This window comes from Danio aesculapii, chromosome 10 (assembly GCF_903798145.1).
Source record: "Danio aesculapii chromosome 10, fDanAes4.1, whole genome shotgun sequence".
Taxonomy (NCBI): domain Eukaryota; kingdom Metazoa; phylum Chordata; class Actinopteri; order Cypriniformes; family Danionidae; genus Danio; species Danio aesculapii.
Window position 1 is genome coordinate 6,887,365 of NC_079444.1, and position 19,433 is coordinate 6,906,797.

At 37.3% G+C, this 19,433-nt stretch overlaps 1 protein-coding gene across 1 annotated transcript in view; it reads right to left on the minus strand.

The window, feature by feature from the left end:
• The window catches only part of musk (muscle, skeletal, receptor tyrosine kinase), a 67,345-nt gene that overhangs the window by 21,748 nt on the left and 26,164 nt on the right, over window positions 1-19,433 (minus strand). The window contains exons 4-8 of the mRNA XM_056466416.1: window positions 19,043-19,170; window positions 18,793-18,934; window positions 16,372-16,496; window positions 9,002-9,161; window positions 1,016-1,022 (exon numbers count right to left, since the gene is read on the minus strand). Coding sequence (XP_056322391.1) covers window positions 1,016-1,022; window positions 9,002-9,161; window positions 16,372-16,496; window positions 18,793-18,934; window positions 19,043-19,170 — 562 coding nt within the window. The remainder of the gene's footprint in view (window positions 1-1,015; window positions 1,023-9,001; window positions 9,162-16,371; window positions 16,497-18,792; window positions 18,935-19,042; window positions 19,171-19,433) is intronic.

Sequence of the window (19,433 nt, forward strand, 5' to 3'; positions counted from 1 at the left end):
AGCTTTTTTTTTTCTCTTTTTTAAATATATGTTTAAAATATGTGGGCTTAGACACTAAATGTGTCGGTTCATTATAATGTAAATGGGATAAGTCACCACCCTTTCAGACCATGCATCCATTCAATAAACATTAGATGTTAAGTCATGTTAAATAAAACAGTGGTTAGCACCATCACTTCGTGGCAAGAAGGTCACTTTTTCGAGTCCCAGGCCAGGAGGCATTTCTGTCTGGAGTTTGTATCCTCTCCCCATGTTCACATGAATTTTCTCTGGATGCTTAATATGATATTATTTTGCTTGTTTTAATAAAAAAAAAAACTCGTTTAATTTTGAAGTATTATTTCTGAAAACAAGACTATATTTTATGCTTGTCTAGAAAATGCTTCTTGATTTAAGAATTGTTAAATATTTGGACAAGAAATAAGGCAAATTGAGGCAAAAATAAGGCAAACCTTTTTTTTGCAGTGATTTTGTTCTTCTTTGACTTGTTGGATAGAACCTATGCTTTATTTACAATTTTTTTCATGCATTATTTCAGTTTTGCACGTAAGCCTAATTTTTCATTTTTTGGATGGAAACATGGCTACTGACTCTTCTCGATGTTAATCTCATAAAATATTTTATTGGAAAATTAGAAATGGCAGTAAGTGCACCCCACTCAATTTACACTACCGGTCAATAGTCTGAGATCAGTAAGATGTTTTAATGGTTTTAAATGATTTTATTCCACAGCATTTGCTGTATTACATCAATAATTACTGGGATTATTGCAATATAAATGAACTGTGTTTTTATTGGATGCAGATAAAAAAAATTATTCTGTGATGTATCACTTAATTTTCAACATGATTACTCCAGTCTTAAGTGTGATTTAAACAATTAATCAGTTTAAAATGATAGATAGATAGATAGATAGATAGATAGATAGATAGATAGATAGATAGATAGATAGATTAGATAGATAGATAGAATTATAATTTAGATACTAAGCTATAATGAGAACGTAAGAACTTACCTCCATTCTACAGGAAATGTACAGGATCCAGAAACAGTCACCAGGAGCAGAACCAAGAACAGAGAAGAGCAGAGAGAGGATCTGCTTAATGTCAGAGAGCCTGCAGGCCTGATCATGGTTGTGTGAAGTAAAGATCGGTGCAATGTGTGTGTCTGTGTGCATGTGACAGGCGCAGTATTTGGGGGGTCTGTCTGGAGATCCAGCAGGTGTGATATTTAACAGGACTCTTGATGCTTAAAGAATCTACTTCACAGAATAGACCAGTTTAAGGGAGTGTTCCAAAAGTTCAGATAGAAGTACAAAGTCCTCATTTTCAATTGACCCTTTTCACAAGCCTGTTATGATGCGTTTAATGCTCATCAGCATCTTAAATCCTTGAAAGTTTTTAATATTTAGATTTTTTTTTAAAGTATGTAGACTTATATGTACTAATATATGTCCTTTATCATCTTTGCTTCAAATGGCAAAAAACGAATTACCGCTTGTGTCGAGGTGTTTCTAATGCAGCATCTATGGAGCAGGACAGTAAATTTGACGTTATTCTCTCCTCTGGCTCCTCAGTCTCACACAATTATTTTCTTTTTTATGAAAGTCTTTATAACATCATCTTGGAGTTTTTCTTTTAATATTTGAGCAAATAAGATTGTAAAAAATATATTTGATGGTCTCTCCCATTCACTGTGTTCTAAGTTTTCTCAACTATGATGACTTCCGCTACTGAGAAACCCGGAAATATGAAAAGGGTCTATACTACTTGAGGGAAAGTATAAAAACGAATTTATTTTTGTTTTACTTAAGTAATAAATGTTAACGCACTCACTGATGACTCTTTTTCGCAAGATAATTGAATTGCCAAACTTTTCATACTTTGATATCTATACTGATAATTTATGATGATCCAAGTAAAAACATGTAAAACCACATTCACAAGCCAAACCCCATTCAGATCAGTTTGTAAAATTAGTAAATAGTTTACTGGAGACTCACTGACTCACACTGAATGGACCATTTGAATCATTGACTTGGTCACTTGTGAACAGTCATCAGTCCAATTCACAAATGAACAGTTCACTGCAATTTGTGATCCACATTCACAAGCCAAACCTCATTTAGATCAGTTTGTAAAATCAGAAAATTGCTCTGAACATATCTTTTGAATCGATAAATGATTTGCTGGAGACTCACTCTGAATGGATCACTTGAATCAGTGAAGCTTTTACTGAAGGCTCACCCTGAACATACAGTATCAATTGAATCAGTGAATAATTTACTGGAGACTCACTATGAATAGCAATTAAATCAGTGAAGTTCACTTTGAATTGACCATTTGAATCAGACTTGGTAACTTGAGACCCATCAGTTTAATTTAAAAACTAACTAGTGCAATTTGTGATCGGTTGAAAAGTTTAACCGATGAAATTCAGCCTGTTCACAAATTAAAAACCACTCTCTTATCTCTGAACAGGTGTCAGTTTTTCCCCATTCATAATACGGTTTTCACACAGCTATACTCTAATAAAGTACAAAAACTTGGTAACAATGTGTAATTAATATACTTTTACACTGAAAAAGTAAAGTAAGGGAGTACTTTTAATTTTTAAGGAACTTAATTACAGTTACTTATATTATTCTTGCTTAAATACTGTACATACATTCAACAGTTCTGTATACGTAAACGTATTCAGAGAAGCAGTAAAGTAACAATTTTTTGTTAGACAATATATTTTGGAGAATAGTTACATTTTTAACTACAATGGATTAGGAAATTAGTTCATGGCAATATACGGAATAATTTCAGACATTCATTCATTTTCTTTTCGGCTTAGTCTCTTTATTTATCAGGGTCGCCACAGCGGAATGAATTGCCAACTTATCTAGCATTTTTTTTTTCAGTTTTACGCAGTGGATGCCCTTCCAGCACTGGGAAACACCCATACACTCTTGGATTCACACACATACACTATAGCTTACCCAATTCGCCTATGCCGCATGTTTTTGGACTGTGGGGGAAACCGGAGCACTTGTAGGAAACCCACGTGAACACGGATATAACATGCAAACTCCACACAGAAATGCTAATTGACCCAGCCGATGCTCGAACCAGCTACCTTCTTGCTGTGAGGCGATCGTGCTACCCACTGCGCCACCGTGACGCCACAATTTCAGACAACCACAGAAATTGTTTATGTTGTTATTCAGATGTTTTGCATAAACTAAAGAAGAAGAGTTTTATCTGCCACTTGTGCATCTTTAACCCTTGAACTGCTCTACCAAATGGCTGACCATATTTTGAATAATGACTGTTAAAGTAATGGTTTACACATACAGCATTGTTGGTTTATTTATTATTATTATTTTATGGCATACCTTAAAAAATAAAAATTTGGTATTAAAAAAAAATTGGTATTAAAAATGTTTTATTTTAATTATTATTTTTAATAAATTGGTCTTACACTTCATGTTTTCAGATTTTTCATAGTATATGTATTAATTCTGGTACTTTTACCATAGACCGACATATCAAACTCTACCAAATGAGTAGTTAAAGGGTTAAGAAACAATGAAATGTTTTGAAATAAGTGTCAATTTATGTATGAAATGTGTTGTCATTACTTTTAAACACTATTGATACATATGTGTTGGTTTGTTTTAACTAAATTAAAAGGTCTTGTTTCACTAAAAAAGGAAGTGAGGAAGTAAGCATTTAATTTGTAGTTGTCTATACATTGGGATTTATGTGGATTTTTAGTAATGATTCAAGTAATTACATTACTTTTGAGTAATTAAAATACAATTCTAATGATGTAATTATTAATTGTGCAGTATGTAAGTTTCACACCCAGTGGTTGAACTAGGTATTGCATTCCTGGATCAAAACAAACCCAAGCGCAGGTTGCCAGATTGAGGACAAACAGGATCGAGTGTTCTATATAAAAGTACGGCACACGATAGAAGGAATATTTTCCATGTTAAAAGGAGTTTGTGTTCTAACCAACACGTCGAAGAGAAATATTAGAAACAGCTTCTATTTCTTTCTAAACAACAGAAAACTGACAATGATAACTGGTACACCTCATGTGCTTTATTCAGTGTTAAATGCTAATAATGTGAGTTTGAATGCCATTTTACATGACATTTATTGCCATTCTACTAAAACAGCAGCAGATAGTTCACCTCAGATCTTAAAAAATAAAATAAACAGTTTGAAATGGAACTTTAGAACTGCGTCTCAAAACCAACACATACTGTATCAGTGATTCAGCATTTACATTTAATAATGTTAAATAGGTGTAATATGTATTCATTAGATTATAAACCTTACCATTTCATGAGTAAGTGCACTATTCTGTGCAACTGAACAGCTGTATTTAAATTTCTGTCATGTTTTATCTGGTGCAAACAGCCAAACTGCTTATTATTGCAAATCTCCTCACATAGCAGGTTGTTATGACTTGGTTGCAATGTAACCTGCTCACTCAATGTTTACGCTCGTAGTATGTATATTATTTGCTAATTAATAACCTCATGTGGAACTCTGAATCTGCGTCTCATTTCGGAGTCTGCTACTGTCCACCAGAGGTCGCATTTCAGTCACAGGCGCATGCTTTGAGAGTCTTTTTAACTGACTGAATAAATGAATGAAATATGTGGTTTTTAAACAAGGCAACCTGGGGTGCTGTAATGTAATTGGCTAAACTTGCATTGGGCGGGTTAAAAGGACCAAATCTAAGACAGACGTTCTGGCATGAAATTCCCTTTTTCACAAAGCAAAATAACTGATTTCAGAATTGTTTTTCAGATAAACAAGAATGTTTAAATATGGCATTTTTCCTAAATATCTGCAAACATATTGTTGTATTTTTATGCTTTAGAAGAGTCAAAAACAAACATACAGCACCTTTAAGTAGTGATGAGTAACTTTTTTGAAGAATTACAAAACTTTCTAAATTAATCGTTAGTAAAAAATACAACTTCTAAAGCCATGTAATATGAAACAAATATGAAAAAAACATCAACACAAGCCAATATTTAATTTGTTCCTAATTAATTTAATACTTGTATTATATACATTCTCTTCATGGCCAAAGCATCACAGAATGGCATTCAGGGCATGTGTTTGCATGGTTTGAGGAGGCAGAAGAACAGCTATGCAAACACAGGAGAAGCTGAAGTACTGGCACCAGAATCACAGCTGCTGAAACTCACTTCATATTTATACAACACAGACTGAGGAGCATATGGAGAAACAGTGGCTCACAGCGGGGCGGCTGGGGTGGGGGGGGGGGGGGGTGATTGGGGTGTTTACAAAGTTCTGTTTTATGGGCCTTTATTAACAGAAGCATTTAAAATTGATTTTGCTACTGCATTATGACTGGTGACTTCATGGCCTCCTGATAATAGACTGTGGCTGTAACTTGGAGGAGTGACTGTATTATCCAGTACTGCAATATGTATTTGTAGGATTTTTCCTTTTTCTTTTACTTTGTTATGCACAGAAGTCTTAAGACAATTATACAATTGTTATTGGTAAAATTTAAAATTTTAGAGCAATAAAAACCATTAAATATAAGATATTTGATTAAATGTAACCTAAGATTGACACAAATATAATTAAATTAATTTAATAATCATATTGCATACTGTACACACACATACACAGAGACACACTGTGAACATAAAGTGCCAGTACTGTTTTTTTATGTGATTTTTATGTGATTTTATGTGATTAAAACCACATTGTCCATCACTCGGCACTTCAACTTTCCACAAGTTAAATAGCTTTTTATAATCTAAACCATGAAAACAGTTTGTTTTCATTGAAAAGAATGATTAAAGGGCACCTATGGTGAAAAATCTACTTTTCAAGTTGGACAGATATGTGTGTAGGTATAATGTATAAACCAGGGGTGTCAAACGTGTGGTTTAATCCAGCCCACGAGATGATTCTGTAAAATAAAAAAATTAGCTACAATTTTTCAATAGAAGAAGCTGCTGTTCCTATTGAGTCCACTGGATGGCGCAACCGCTAATGGTTAATTTTATCCGATAAAGCAGGGATTCTCAACCTTTGAGCCGCGACTCACTAGTGAGCCTCAGCGATGCTGCAGGTGGGCCATGAGCTTAAAATTAACTCTCAATATTATACTATAATTGTTGACAACAACACTTTTGCATGCTTTGTTTTAGACTGTCCCCACCTACATGAATCACTGTCTGTAAAATGTATAAAAACTTAGTGCTTGCTGTACAGTTAAGAGTTTCTTTCGATGACGCCACAGCCATGCTAAGTTCTTCTTATTAAAGGATTCTGCTTTGAAGACAACCAAAAGTTCTCCCTGGTTTTTTGGGCTCGTCTTAGAATTTCACAACAGTTTGGTGCCATGAGCCAGACTAGAGAAATTCACAACAGAAGTAATGCACTTTCTCCTGTTCTGTGATGGATTACTTCAAACTCAGCACAAAAACTGACTCATGATTGTGTCCGTGCGATCAATAGGCAATTCGTAAGTCTGTTCATTCACAAACTATGCATGAAGTGAAAGTGAAAGTCTCTTTTTGTGGATTTTTGTGTGAACTATTTAATATATCCACATAGTTGTCCAAATTATTGTCATGTGAGTGATTTATAAAGGACGCGCACCAATACAGGAGCATCTAGCGAGGCTCGACAGTGTTTCTGCCATACACTGTAATATAAACTTGCATATGAGCTTCGGACGCGCTCTGGCAGAGCTGTTCACTGTTCCTGTCCCAATAATATCCAGCTGCAAACTCAACCGCCATCAGATCGACGCATTTCAACAGATTAAGGGTGTTTTACTGTATATTACATTTGTCTATATATTTTTGAAGTAGATATTCACTTCAGATTAAAGCAGAAGCTGTTCTTTTACAATCTTTCTGTTGACCTGTGGTTCTCTTTGAATCCGTTTATGTAAAAAAAAAAAAATAATATATATATATATATATATATATATATATATATATATATATATATATATATATATATATATATATATATATACTGTATATATATATATATATATATATATATAGGTTGAGTGAGAACCCTTGCGATAAAGAATCCTGAATCAGTATCCGTTTTACAGCCTTCTCAGAATGATCACATCTATGCCCTGCCATACCACACTGAGGTGTTCTCACAAGGAATGTAACGATTTCACTTTTTCTCAGTTTTGTGGCAAGTTTCTGTTGTTGTTGCAAGTTATATATACTGTGCCCACTTGGGAATAGATTTTCCTCCATGTGCCCCCTGAGCTAAAATGAGTTTTTTACACCCCTGGTATAGATCATATTGGGGTGATATAAACACCAGTCCTTTTTTTTTTTTTTCAGTTTAACAACATAAAAATGGTGGACTAATTGGAGCGGTAATGAGATCGATCGCAACTTGATGTAGGAGTGCGGTCCCCCCACCCACCAATATTGATTGAAATGCGCGCATTACCATATCCTCAGTTTGTTGTTTCACATCCACCATTTTCAGCGTGTGAGTCAAATCGATGTCACCAAAGGAGCACCCTTGCTCTATTTTTAGATGTAAGGCTCATTAGGCTCATCACAAGATCAACGTTCACCACATGATCGCTCTCATCGCACCATTGTTTGTAACTTTAGGTGGGTTTGCAAACGTGTACTCTTCATTGGGTCTTCCTTAAACTTCAGCCGTTTGCATTTCCCGCGCTCACAGAATCTCCTTACCATCTTAACTAGGTGCAGCTGGAAAGTGCGAGCGCGTTGTCTCACATGCGAGTCCCTCCATTGGAAATAACAAACATGCCTTAAGCAGGTCGCACACCAGAAGTGCCACTCTGCACCACGCAGCGCCATGCATTTTAGAATTCAAAACATAGGTTTCTATCAGGGTACACACACCGGTGCCAGAAGTCGGCGGCTGTCCGCAGCACCCAGTCATGACTCAGGACACAGTTCATATTTCTGCAGTGCCACAGACTGCCATCTGAATAGTTTTATTTTAAATAACATGAAAATGTGCGTATCTGATGTGCTGTCTCGTGGCTCGGAGTGTCTTATTAGTCATAGTGTACAAGCTCGGAACTTTAAACTAGCACACAGTTTGCTACAAAACTATACAAAGACACAAATGATTTTGTAACTACCACTCTGACACATTCTGGCACATTAGAAATATTGATTCCTTATTAGTAATCTCTGCTTGGTCTGTGTCCGAGTTGTACATGTACGGCTGAATGCTGGTCCTCTCATTCATGTTGCTTCTCTCTGTCTGCCTGTCTGTTGCCAAACACAAAGTGGGAGAGCTCTTGACTCCACCCTTTGTTAAGTTGGGCGGGAAGTTGAAACAAATTTTCATGTGAACCAACACACCCCTAAAACGACCTGTGTACATGCCCCCAAAATGACACTTTTTAACACATTATAATAAAAAATTTCAGAAGAACCGTAATATTAATATTAAATCTTAAAAAGGGGGTAAACTAGGTGCCCTTCAATAAATCCATATGAAACAGATCCTTAAATGTGACGTCATGTCTTCAGTTTCACTCACACTTCAAGCGTACCATGCCCAAGCTCAATCTAATCCCGGTCTGGACCACCTCTTCCAACCGGGTCAGGGTCACCCAACCAAACCACGCCTGTGTGCAATATGGAGGGAAATGGGGGTAAAACACGTCTGGGAGTGGTTCGGATATCCTAGTGTAAGTACACCCTAAAGCTGAGACTGAAACTGGTCACTAGGTGTCACAATTACAATGTTATGTATGGTAAATGGTACATTTACCATGTAAGGTGCACTATTTAGGGGGAAACTATTCAAGCCGTGTAAATTCAATATGATTATATGAAGTATGTGTGAATAAGAGTATAGGGGTAATTTTTGAACATGGCAGTTTTTTATTATGTTCACCTGTGTCTTGTTTGGTTCTCCATATCACTCATATTAGGCTAACAATTGCCAAACCATTGAAATGACTTTAAACTCACCTGAAACGGTTATTTTTGCTGTAGATTTGACAGTGTTTTCTCCTCCACTGTGCCGGTTAGTAGCCTGACAGGTATAGAGCGCTGGTTTATGCACCACCACATGCAGAACTGACAGTATAACTTCACCCACCAGTGTCTCCACCACCGATGCTCCGGATATCTGCAGGTAACAAAACAAACATCAGAAACACCCTTTATTCACAGTAAAATTAAATTTTTTTTAAAATTATTATTATCCCTTCTAGTGCGACGCAGTGGCGCAGTAGGTAGTGCTGTCGCCTCACAGCAAGAAGGTTGTTGGTTTGAGCCTCGACTGGGTCAGTTGGCATTTCTGTGTGGAGTTTGCATGTTCTCCCTGCATTCGCGTGGGTTTTCTCCGGGTGCTCCGGTTTCCCCCACAGTCCAAAGACATGCGGTACAGGTGAATTGGGTAGGCTAAATTGTCCGTAGTGTATGTGTATGTGAATAAGTGTGTATGTGTTTCTCAGTGATGGGTTGCAGCTGGAAGGGCATCCGCTGCATAAAACAAATGCTGGATAAGTTGGCGGTTCATTCCGCTGTGGCGACCCCAGATTAATAAAGGGACTAAGCCAAAAAGAAAATTAATGAATGAATGATTATTACTGCTAAAGTCTGTTGTAAGGAAAATGCAGTTTTATTTTTTTAAATGCATATTTATTAATTTACAATGAAAAAGTCCGTAGTATTATCATTTTACTTTATTTTTATTAAATAATTGCAGCGTCGGTAAGATTTAAAAAACATTAAATATATTTACAAATTGAAAATCCTGTAGTACGCATAGGCTTAACAAATAAGGCTCAACCTCTTTTATAACTTAAACTTTTATAACATTATCTTTAATAGCACAGACATTCCAGTACATTCAATGTGTAATTGAAAGCTATATTTATTTGTAATGATGTCCATATAGTCAGTAATATTCTTTATCATACAAATAGAATATAATAGAATAAAGCAGAACAAAATAGAATAGAATAGAACAGAACAGAATAGAATTGAATATTGAAGGGAACTGGCAGGTCAAATCCAAGTCGCTTGATTATTCAGACAATTATAACAAATCCTTCTATTTATCGTTTGGATGTGTTAAGGCTGCTGCTATTTTGCTAATGTGATTTGTTGAGTTTATGAGAGCCTGCAGGAATGTCAATCTCATGCTGCGATCGCGCCTCTATATTTGACAAAGTGCTCATGCAGCTGATTTTAGAAGCACTTCATCTGGCTAAAGAAAACCAATGAGCCCAAGAGTCCTGCCAAAACCACACTCAGGCGCTCAGTTTAACTAACAGCTAATAACATCTCCAGAGATCCAGAGATGCTCTAAGGGTCAGGGGTCATCTGTTAATCATCATCATCAACTCAAACTGCACGAATGGGTATGTATATTTATAATAAACAATTCTGTTTAACATTATTAGAGATAAATGCAAAAGGTGAAAAAGGTGATGTTTTTATTGATTTTTGTCTTGCAACCTACTAAAAACATGTTAAATGACAAAGTAAAGTAATACTAAGTAGTTAATTATTGGATTTCATAATTATATTTCAGTCAGCAAAAGTTGAAATGTTACTTGTTTTCATTTTTGACTAATTTGTTATTTTTCTTGGCTGCTTTATTGTTTATTTTCTTTGGTGACTGTTTAAAGACGTGTTGCAGTACTGCTACCAATCACCAGTGGGTGCTATGTATAGGTAACCGTCTATATAAAGAGCAATTCAAAGAATGAGCCTCCTCCAATCGGTCTTTACTTTCACTTTCTCTTTCTCTCTTTCGTGAATAACAAAACAGTGTTGTACGCACTTCACGGAAGACATCTATTAGCTTACATAAATAATTTTGCTTGTTAAGCGCATCGATTTGTTTCAAAACTATTTCTAAATTAATTTCTAATTTCCAGCAAAAGAATAAATGAACAATTCTAACGATGTGTGGTCAAAAAGTTATATCCAAACACACGTCCTATGCCCCATATGGTTCAAAACCTGACAGGTGGACAAATTTAAGCTTGTTTTTATTAAAACAAATATAAATATGCATGGGCGGCACGGTGGTGCAGTGTGTAGGGGTGTCGCCTCATAGCAAGACAGTCACTAGTTCAAGCCTCGGCTGGGTCAGTTGGCATTTCTGTGTGGAGTTTGCATGTTCTCCCTGTGTTTGCGTGGGTTTCCTCCAGGTGCTCTGGTTTCCCCCACAGTCCAAAGACATGCGGTGTTGGTGAATTAGGTAAGCTAAATTGTCCGTAGTGAATGAGAGTGTATGTGTGTTTCCCAGTGATGGGTTGCGGCTGGAATGGCATCCGCAACCCATCACTAAAAATTTCAAAAGTTCCCAAGATGAAGGCATGGAGGCAGTGGTTTTTTATATTTATGTAGAAAGTAATATTTTTTGAAACATTTTAATTCTTTAATTCTTTTTCATGTGTAAAGATATTTGCATATTGTTACATCCTGTGTGTATTAAGCAATGTGTGCGCGTTTAAGGTGCACAACAAACGCATTCTGCACTGGAAATTTAGACCTGCTTTCAGCTGGTCTATTGCACAATCTGTTTTAGTTTCTCAAAATATCAACGCGCTAACAAAGCCTCTTTTCTAGACTGGAACACCCATGAATCTACAAAGTGGCGCAAATGGATTTGCTATTTTAACAACATGGCGCAAAACAGGAAAATTAAGGTTGCGTTGGTCTGAAAATAATTTGCTGCACCTACAACAAACACGCAAGATACACCACCAACACCACACACACTCACCTCTTTTTCCCAGCTCTCGGAGTCTGAGGTGTCCAATCTCATGCTATCTAGCCATGCAACCACCTGTCCGCTTGATCCCATTCCCTCTCATCTCCTGCAAGCCATTTCTCCTGCAGTCATACCAACACTGACTCACATAATTACCACATCTCTTGACTCTGGTCTATTCCCTACTTCATTTAAGCAGGCTAGGGTAACCCCACTGCTAAAGAAACCCAACCTGGATCAAACGCTACTTGAAAACTACCGACCCGGTATTCCTGCTTCTATTCATGGCCAAGATTTTGGAGAAAGTAGTGTTCAATCAAGTCCTGGACTTTCTTACTCAAAACAACCTCATGGACAACAAGCAATCTGGCTTTAAGAAAGGCCAATCAACTGAGACTGCCCTGCTCTCGGTCGTGGAGGATCTCAGACTGGCTAAAGCAGACTCTCAATCATCTGTCCTCATCTTGCTGGATTTATCAGCTGCTTTTGACATTGTAAACCACCAGATCCTGCTATCTACGCTTCACTGTCACTGGGCGTCGCAGGCACTGTTATTCAATGGTTCAGATCTTACCCCTCTGCCAGTTGCTGCTCGCATCAAATTCAAAGCTCTGATGTTTGCTTACAAAGCGACCTCTGGCTTTGCTTCTTCGTATCTGCTCTCACTTCTGCAGATTTATGTGCCCTCCAGAAACTTGCATTCTGTGAATGAACGTCGCCTCGTTGTTCCATCCCTAAGAGGGAAGAAATCACTTTCCCGAACTCTCGCATTCAATCTGCCCAGTTGGTGGAATGAACTCCCTAACTGCATCAGAACGGCAGAGTCACTTGCTGTCTTCAAGAAACAACTAAAAACTCAACTGTTTAGTCTCCACTTTCCTTCCTAATCTTAACTGCCTCTCTGGCTATATCACTAACTGTACTCTCTCTCAAAAAAAAAAAAAAAAATTGATAATGCTTTGCTTCTTAGACTTTACACACCTGAAACTTGTCTATAGCACTTGTTCACTGCTGCTCTTATAGTTGTGTAAATTGTTTCCTTTTCCTCATTTGTAAGTCGCTTTGGATAAAAGCGTCTGCTAAATGACTAAATGTAAATGTAAAAATAGCAACACGAATGGCAAACAAGTCTTGCATCTCATTGAGCCGGGTGTATGATAGGGTATGATACAATTTTATCCCGCTATCATCCTGTATAGGTATTTTCCCGTATTTTTTATCTTTCTGTGAAGGGTGGCAATTAACATTAAAGAGACAATTCTCCCTATGAGCAGTCTATACGGCCAAACCACCAGGAGATGCCCCTTGCTCTTAAATATGAATCTGTTCTATGCTTTCATTTATTTAGACATAAAAACACTTTGAAATAAATATAAAAATGATGGGATTTCCTTCCTTTCCATTACAGGTGCCCTTGCCCCTCCTATGCAATCCTCAAAATAATCAGTTCATGTAGCGGTGCATGACTGTTAGACGTGCTGTTTCCCAAATGGATTCTATACACATGATTTGAAGCAGAGTGAAAGTGGACACTCTGGGTTTTGGTTGCTTGTTTGAACAGACATATACTCAATAATAATAACAATAATAATAATAATAATAATAATAATAATAATAATAATAATAATAATAATAATAATAATAATATCTAAGCATGATGATCTTGATGGGGTTTCTATTAAACACAACAAATGTTGTCTCAAATTCCCCTTGTTTTCACATCCCAATGTTGACAGGTATGTTGACTCAGAGTGATACCAATTTTAAAAAGGAGGTGTTGCACTGATTGTTGGTGGTTTACCCTGTTGGGAAGAGGTAAAATTTGTAATTTTGCTGTTGATCATCAGTTGGCACCCTTAATTCTTTAGCTAAGCCTGTGCAAAAATGTTTCTGACTTTTATATAGAGTTCTATGGAGTAAAACATTTATATTGTGTGTGCATAAATACACATGTTCTGAGTGCTAAGCTGCTTATTGTAATTTTCTCAGACATGTAAAAAAAAAGTGCAAAGGTTTCACACACTCACACACGCACAATGACAGAAATAATTGAAAACAGTAGCGTGGACACGGATTCTTTTTTAAACAAAAACATTGCCTTCAATTTTATCTTTATTGGTGTAGACATAGCCTATGTTATGACTATCCTTGTTGAGGCACATTATTGTTAACTGATTGGTTATATACTGTAAGTAATTAGATGATCCTGTCTGTGGGATTTGTACATACTTGGAAGCACAGTAAATGCCAATCTGGTGCTATCAAATACATTCTGTAGCAAAAAATAATATAGAGCAACAAGCAATATCTGATGAATCATCAAATTTAAAGTGCTACATTATGATTCTTTAAACTATTTTAATTTAGTATTATACATTTCCTACAATAGGTTTACAAATCAGGCGACGCGGTGGCGCAATAGGTAGTGATGTCGCCTCACAGCAAGAGGGTCGCTGGTTTGAGCCTCGACTGGGTCAGTTGGCATTTCTGTGTGAAGTTTGCATGTTCTCCCCATGTTTGCATGGGTTTGCTCCGGGTGCTCCGGTTTCCCCCACAAGTCCAAAGACATGCAGTACAGGTAATTGGGTGAGCTATAATTATCTGTAGTGTATGTGTGTGAATGAAAGTGTATGGGTGTTTCTCAGTGATGGTTTGCAGCTGGAAGGGCATCCGCTGTGTAAAACATATGCTGGATAAATTGGTGGTTCCCCAGATTAATAAAGGGACTAAGCCGAAAAGAAAATGAATGAATGAATGAATGGTTTACAATTGTACCGTAAAAAAAAACACTTAAAAATTATTTGCAGCATCATTTATTCATTCATTCATTTTCTTTTCAGCTCAGTCCCTTTATTAATCTGGGGCTGCCACAGTGGAATGAACTGTCAACTTATCCAGCATATTTTTTACGCAGCGGATGCCCTTTCAGCCGCAACCCATCACTGGGAAACATCCACACACACATTGACACACACTTATACACTGTGGTCAATTTTTAGCATACCCAATTCACCTGTATCACATGTCTTTGGACTGTGGGGGAAACCGGAGCACCCTGAGGAAACCCAGGCCAACACCGGGGGGAACATGCAAACTCCACACAGAAATGCCAACTGACCAAGCCGAGGCTCGAACCAGCGACCTTCTTGCTGTGAGGCGAACGTTCTACTCACTCCGCCACCGCGTCGCCAGCATCATTTATCTGAAATAATAATAATAATAATAATTAATTCATTACATTTATATAGCACTTTTCTTGACACTTAAAGGGCTTTACACATTTTTAGGGGGGGATCTCCTCATCCACCACCAGTGTGTGGCATTCATCTGAATGATGTGACTGCAGCCATACTGCGCCAGACCACACACCACAGACCAACTGATTGGTGGAGAGGAGACAGAGTGAAGAAGCCAATTATAATATGGGGATGGTTAGGAGGCCATGATGGACAGAGACCAATGAGCAAATTCGGCCAGGGTGCCGGGGTTAAACCCCTACATCAAAAAGGATTTTTAATGACCAGACAGTGGGGACCTTGGTTTTCATCTGAAAAAAAGGTGCTCACTGAGCACTATAGAGTCCCCTTCACTGTACTGGGGCATTAAGACCCACACAGACCACAGGTTGAGTGCTCAATGCTAGTCTTACTAACACTGCTTCCGGCAGCAATCTTGCTTTCCTATGTGGTCTCCCATCCAGGTACTGACCAGGCACAGCCCTGCAGAGAGCTAGCTGCTGGCTAACTATAACTACATCACTTGAGGGTCAAAGTAGACATTAATTTGGGATCCATTGAAGATTATAGACTGGAATCATCAAATGTATTGTTAACAACAATCCATTTCAGACAGTTCAGAACCACTTCTTTCTTTTTCGTTTTATTCATAGAGGCCATTCTCCAATTTCACTACTCGCTGCCCACACTGATATTACTCTACTTTTCATGCCAGAAAATAGAAGTTCCAACCACAGCTGGTTATAGCCAAACCAATATTTATCCACGCATATCTCAAAAATGATTGCATTAAAATATGATTGCCTTTATCCAAATAAAAACAAAGGCAGCTCAGTTTGTTCAGATCGACTCTTTACACCCCTTGTCAGAAGCCTGAGAAATCTGGATGGTGGATTTAAAGACTTACACGCTTGTTTTCAGACAATATCTTCACGTAAGACTGCCGATCAGTTTTCAGTTCCCTTTGTTTCTGCCTACCAAAATCCACATCAAAAAAACAATCTCTGATGATGATAACAGTTCTGAGGTGTTTTGAATTCTTTTCTTGATCCCAATATGGCTTAAACTTTATTGCTGTGGCCCTGCTGTGGCCCGGAGGAATGACTGTAGTTTGAATCCTGTTAATAGTGGCACCGAGCAAAGCATTTACAGAACGCAGGCCCCCCGTTATTGTACTGGCAGGGAGTTTGAGATTCGCCGTCTGACATTTAACATGGATGTCCTGTGCTCTGCTCTCTGTTCCAGTAAGATGAGAAGAAAGAACGATTAATTTGCTCTGCAGAGCCAAAGCAAGCAAGAGGGGAAGAGAAAAGATGGGAATGAGAGAGAATGAGAAATGAGTGAAAGTAAGTAATGAAGTAGAGTATTACCGTATTGCCGTTTTCAAGCCATGTTATCGATGGGATAGGGTTGCCGGTTGCGTTGCACTCTAATGTGACCTCTGATCCAATCTGAACCCGCTTCTCTTTGGGAACATTCAGTATCTTGGCAGGAGCTTTAGGAAAGTCAATGACAAAGTATAAAGAAATAGAAATATATACACAGTCAAGCTGAATATAGCCACACCTTTGGCAAATTTTGACTTTTTATCAGAAACTTTAATAGTAACAGGTCTAGAGAAAGTGATTCCAAAAACAAGTGTTTGTTTTCAGCCACATAAATCGAAACCAGATCTGCAAACTGTTCCTTAATTACAAACCAAGGTAGCAAAGAATTCTTACCCAGATTGGGCATAAAGCTGGTACAGCAGGCATTATCCCGGCACTGGCATAGAGCATGTGGGCGAAACATGGCCTGGGTGGGTTGGTGGCAACGTCTTTAAGGTGGCGCACAAGATTTGGGCCAGATTTAAAATGTAGCATTTGGCCCAGAAGTTAAAAATTGATAAACTGGCCTGTCACATTCAAAATACATTAAAATGATTTTTGAGTAAATAAAAAAATCTACCAATGAGGTCGCTTTGAGAAAAAGCATCCCCATATAGTGTGCCTAAAAGCACAATGCTTCATGGGTTTATCAATTTCATTGCAATCGTGACACACCAACTTATCTGGCCCAGTTATGAGTTATTAACTTGGCTGAATCTTGACCCAGATATGGTCCATGTTTGGCCCTGGTCTGAAAGCCAGACTTGGTCCAGTAATGTACCGTAATTCACTGCGGCATGTGGGCCAAGCAAACCCTGATTGTGTGGGCCAGAGCTGGGCCAGAGAAATTTTGCTATGTGGCAATGCTTACCACTGAGTCAAAGTTATTAACTGGAGTTGCAAATATCTAGGTGAACTAATAATTCCATTCAACAAAAGCTAACCAAAATGCACAATACTTATGCTTAAGAAATAATTCCACCCGACTAATAAATTAAATGCTAAACACTTTTCCCTTAAGAAAAAACATATTCACTTAGATGACTGATTAAGTACTGTAAAAGTTGACTCAAAATAAAATTGTAAGGCAACTTGCTGCAGAGCTTTTTTAAGTTGACTCAACTTAAATCGAGTCAAGTGCAGTACTTGTGTCACGATCATCACCAATGTAGCCCTTTTAGATCGCTGGAGAACATTCACATTCACACGGAATACAATCCTGTCTCCATACAAACTACAAGTCCTGTCATGCACCAAACACACACACACACACACACACACACACACACACACACACACACACACACACACACACACACACACACACACACACACACACACACACACACACCTGTTCCAAATCTCCTTTGATTAGACTCACACAACAGAAGCTGCTCATGTACTGATTACACTACACATATATTCAGCTCACTTTGACACTCCATTACAAAGTGTTTTGACCCTTGCTTTGTTTTGTCATTTACCCTGTCTGCCGCCTGTACTGATCACCTGCCTGCTACCTGATGACGCTTCTCCATGTTTGTACCTGTTTGCACTTGTTTTTCATCATTGCCTGTCTGACTACAATTCTTGATAAAACCTGCATAAGGATGCTCACTCTGTGTCACTCGACTCCCTTGAGTTTACAACTTGGGTAGAAAGCTGACTCAACTCAAAGCTCTTCAACAAGTTGCCTTACAGTTTTGGGTTAATTCAACTTTATTTTTTACAGTGTAGTTCTCTGACAAGCAGAAATTAAACACGTGCTTAGTATAAAATAACACTTATGAGATGTATACCGCCATACTTCACTGAATGCTGAGGTCTCTCCAAGTGAGTCTACCAAGTAAACCTTATGAACAGCTACAAAGAATAGCAAGTAAAACATTGAATTTAACATGTATGTATAAGTACAAAAAAAAAAAAAACAGAAATAGTATTTTCTTGAATACGACCACACCATTGAATAATAAACCTAAAAATAAATTTGTCTCAAGAGCATTTGGACATTAATACTAAGTCACACTTGTCATGTATTTGCATTAGTTAAACTTGAAAAACAGGAGAATCAGGGTTCCTAGTGGCCCTTGAAATCCTTGAAAGTTTGTGAATCTGAACAAAATACCTTTTTTTCTAGAAAAGAAAAATCCATGTTATTCTCTTCTAGTCTGCTAATGTGTTACAGTACTTCGCCAACACTCTATGACCTATAAATTCCAGCTTGTTTGATTTTTGTCACTGTAATTACAGTACATGCATTTACACATTATAATAAGTGTTTCCAGATTAGTTACAGGATTCAAGATTTCTTCAAAATATTGGATAATATTGGATATTGGATAAACCAATAAAGACAGCATATTAGTTTTTGGGGTGTACTATACCTTTAATTGAGGAGTAAAGCTACAGTATGTCATGACATACCTTGTACTTTAATAGTAACGGGCCTGGAGAAAGCAATTCCAAAACTGTTTCTGGCCACACATCGATATTGTCCAGCATCCTCTTTCTTGATGTTGGTAATTTTTAGGGAACCAGATTCCAAAATCGATATACGATTATTAACCTATATTTAAAAACACACATGAATTGATAAGTAGTAATCCATATTACTGTCTCAACAAATAAATACTGGGAAGATATGTTAAATGGTAAGACAAGACCTTACATTTACCTTGATCAAATCATCTTCTTTAATCCAGGATATTTCAGGTTTGGGATACCCTAATGATAAACATGGCAGCACTGCTTTGGACTCCAGAATCAATGTCATGTTAGTAGGATGTCTCTTGATTTGGGGCTCTAAGAAAAAAAAAAAAAACGCAATAATTATTTACATTGAAATTTATACCAAACTCAAAGCAATGCATGAAAACAATTAACAAAATCTTAATATGGATAAATTATAATATTCAAATTCAACCATTTTTTAAATTGTTGGAATGCATTTTCCAAACAACAATATAAATAGTGGCTGAACTACCATATAGAACAATGGCTAACACTTTATAATAACTACACACTATGAATCATTTACTAAGCATTAGCATCTAGTGAATTCCCTA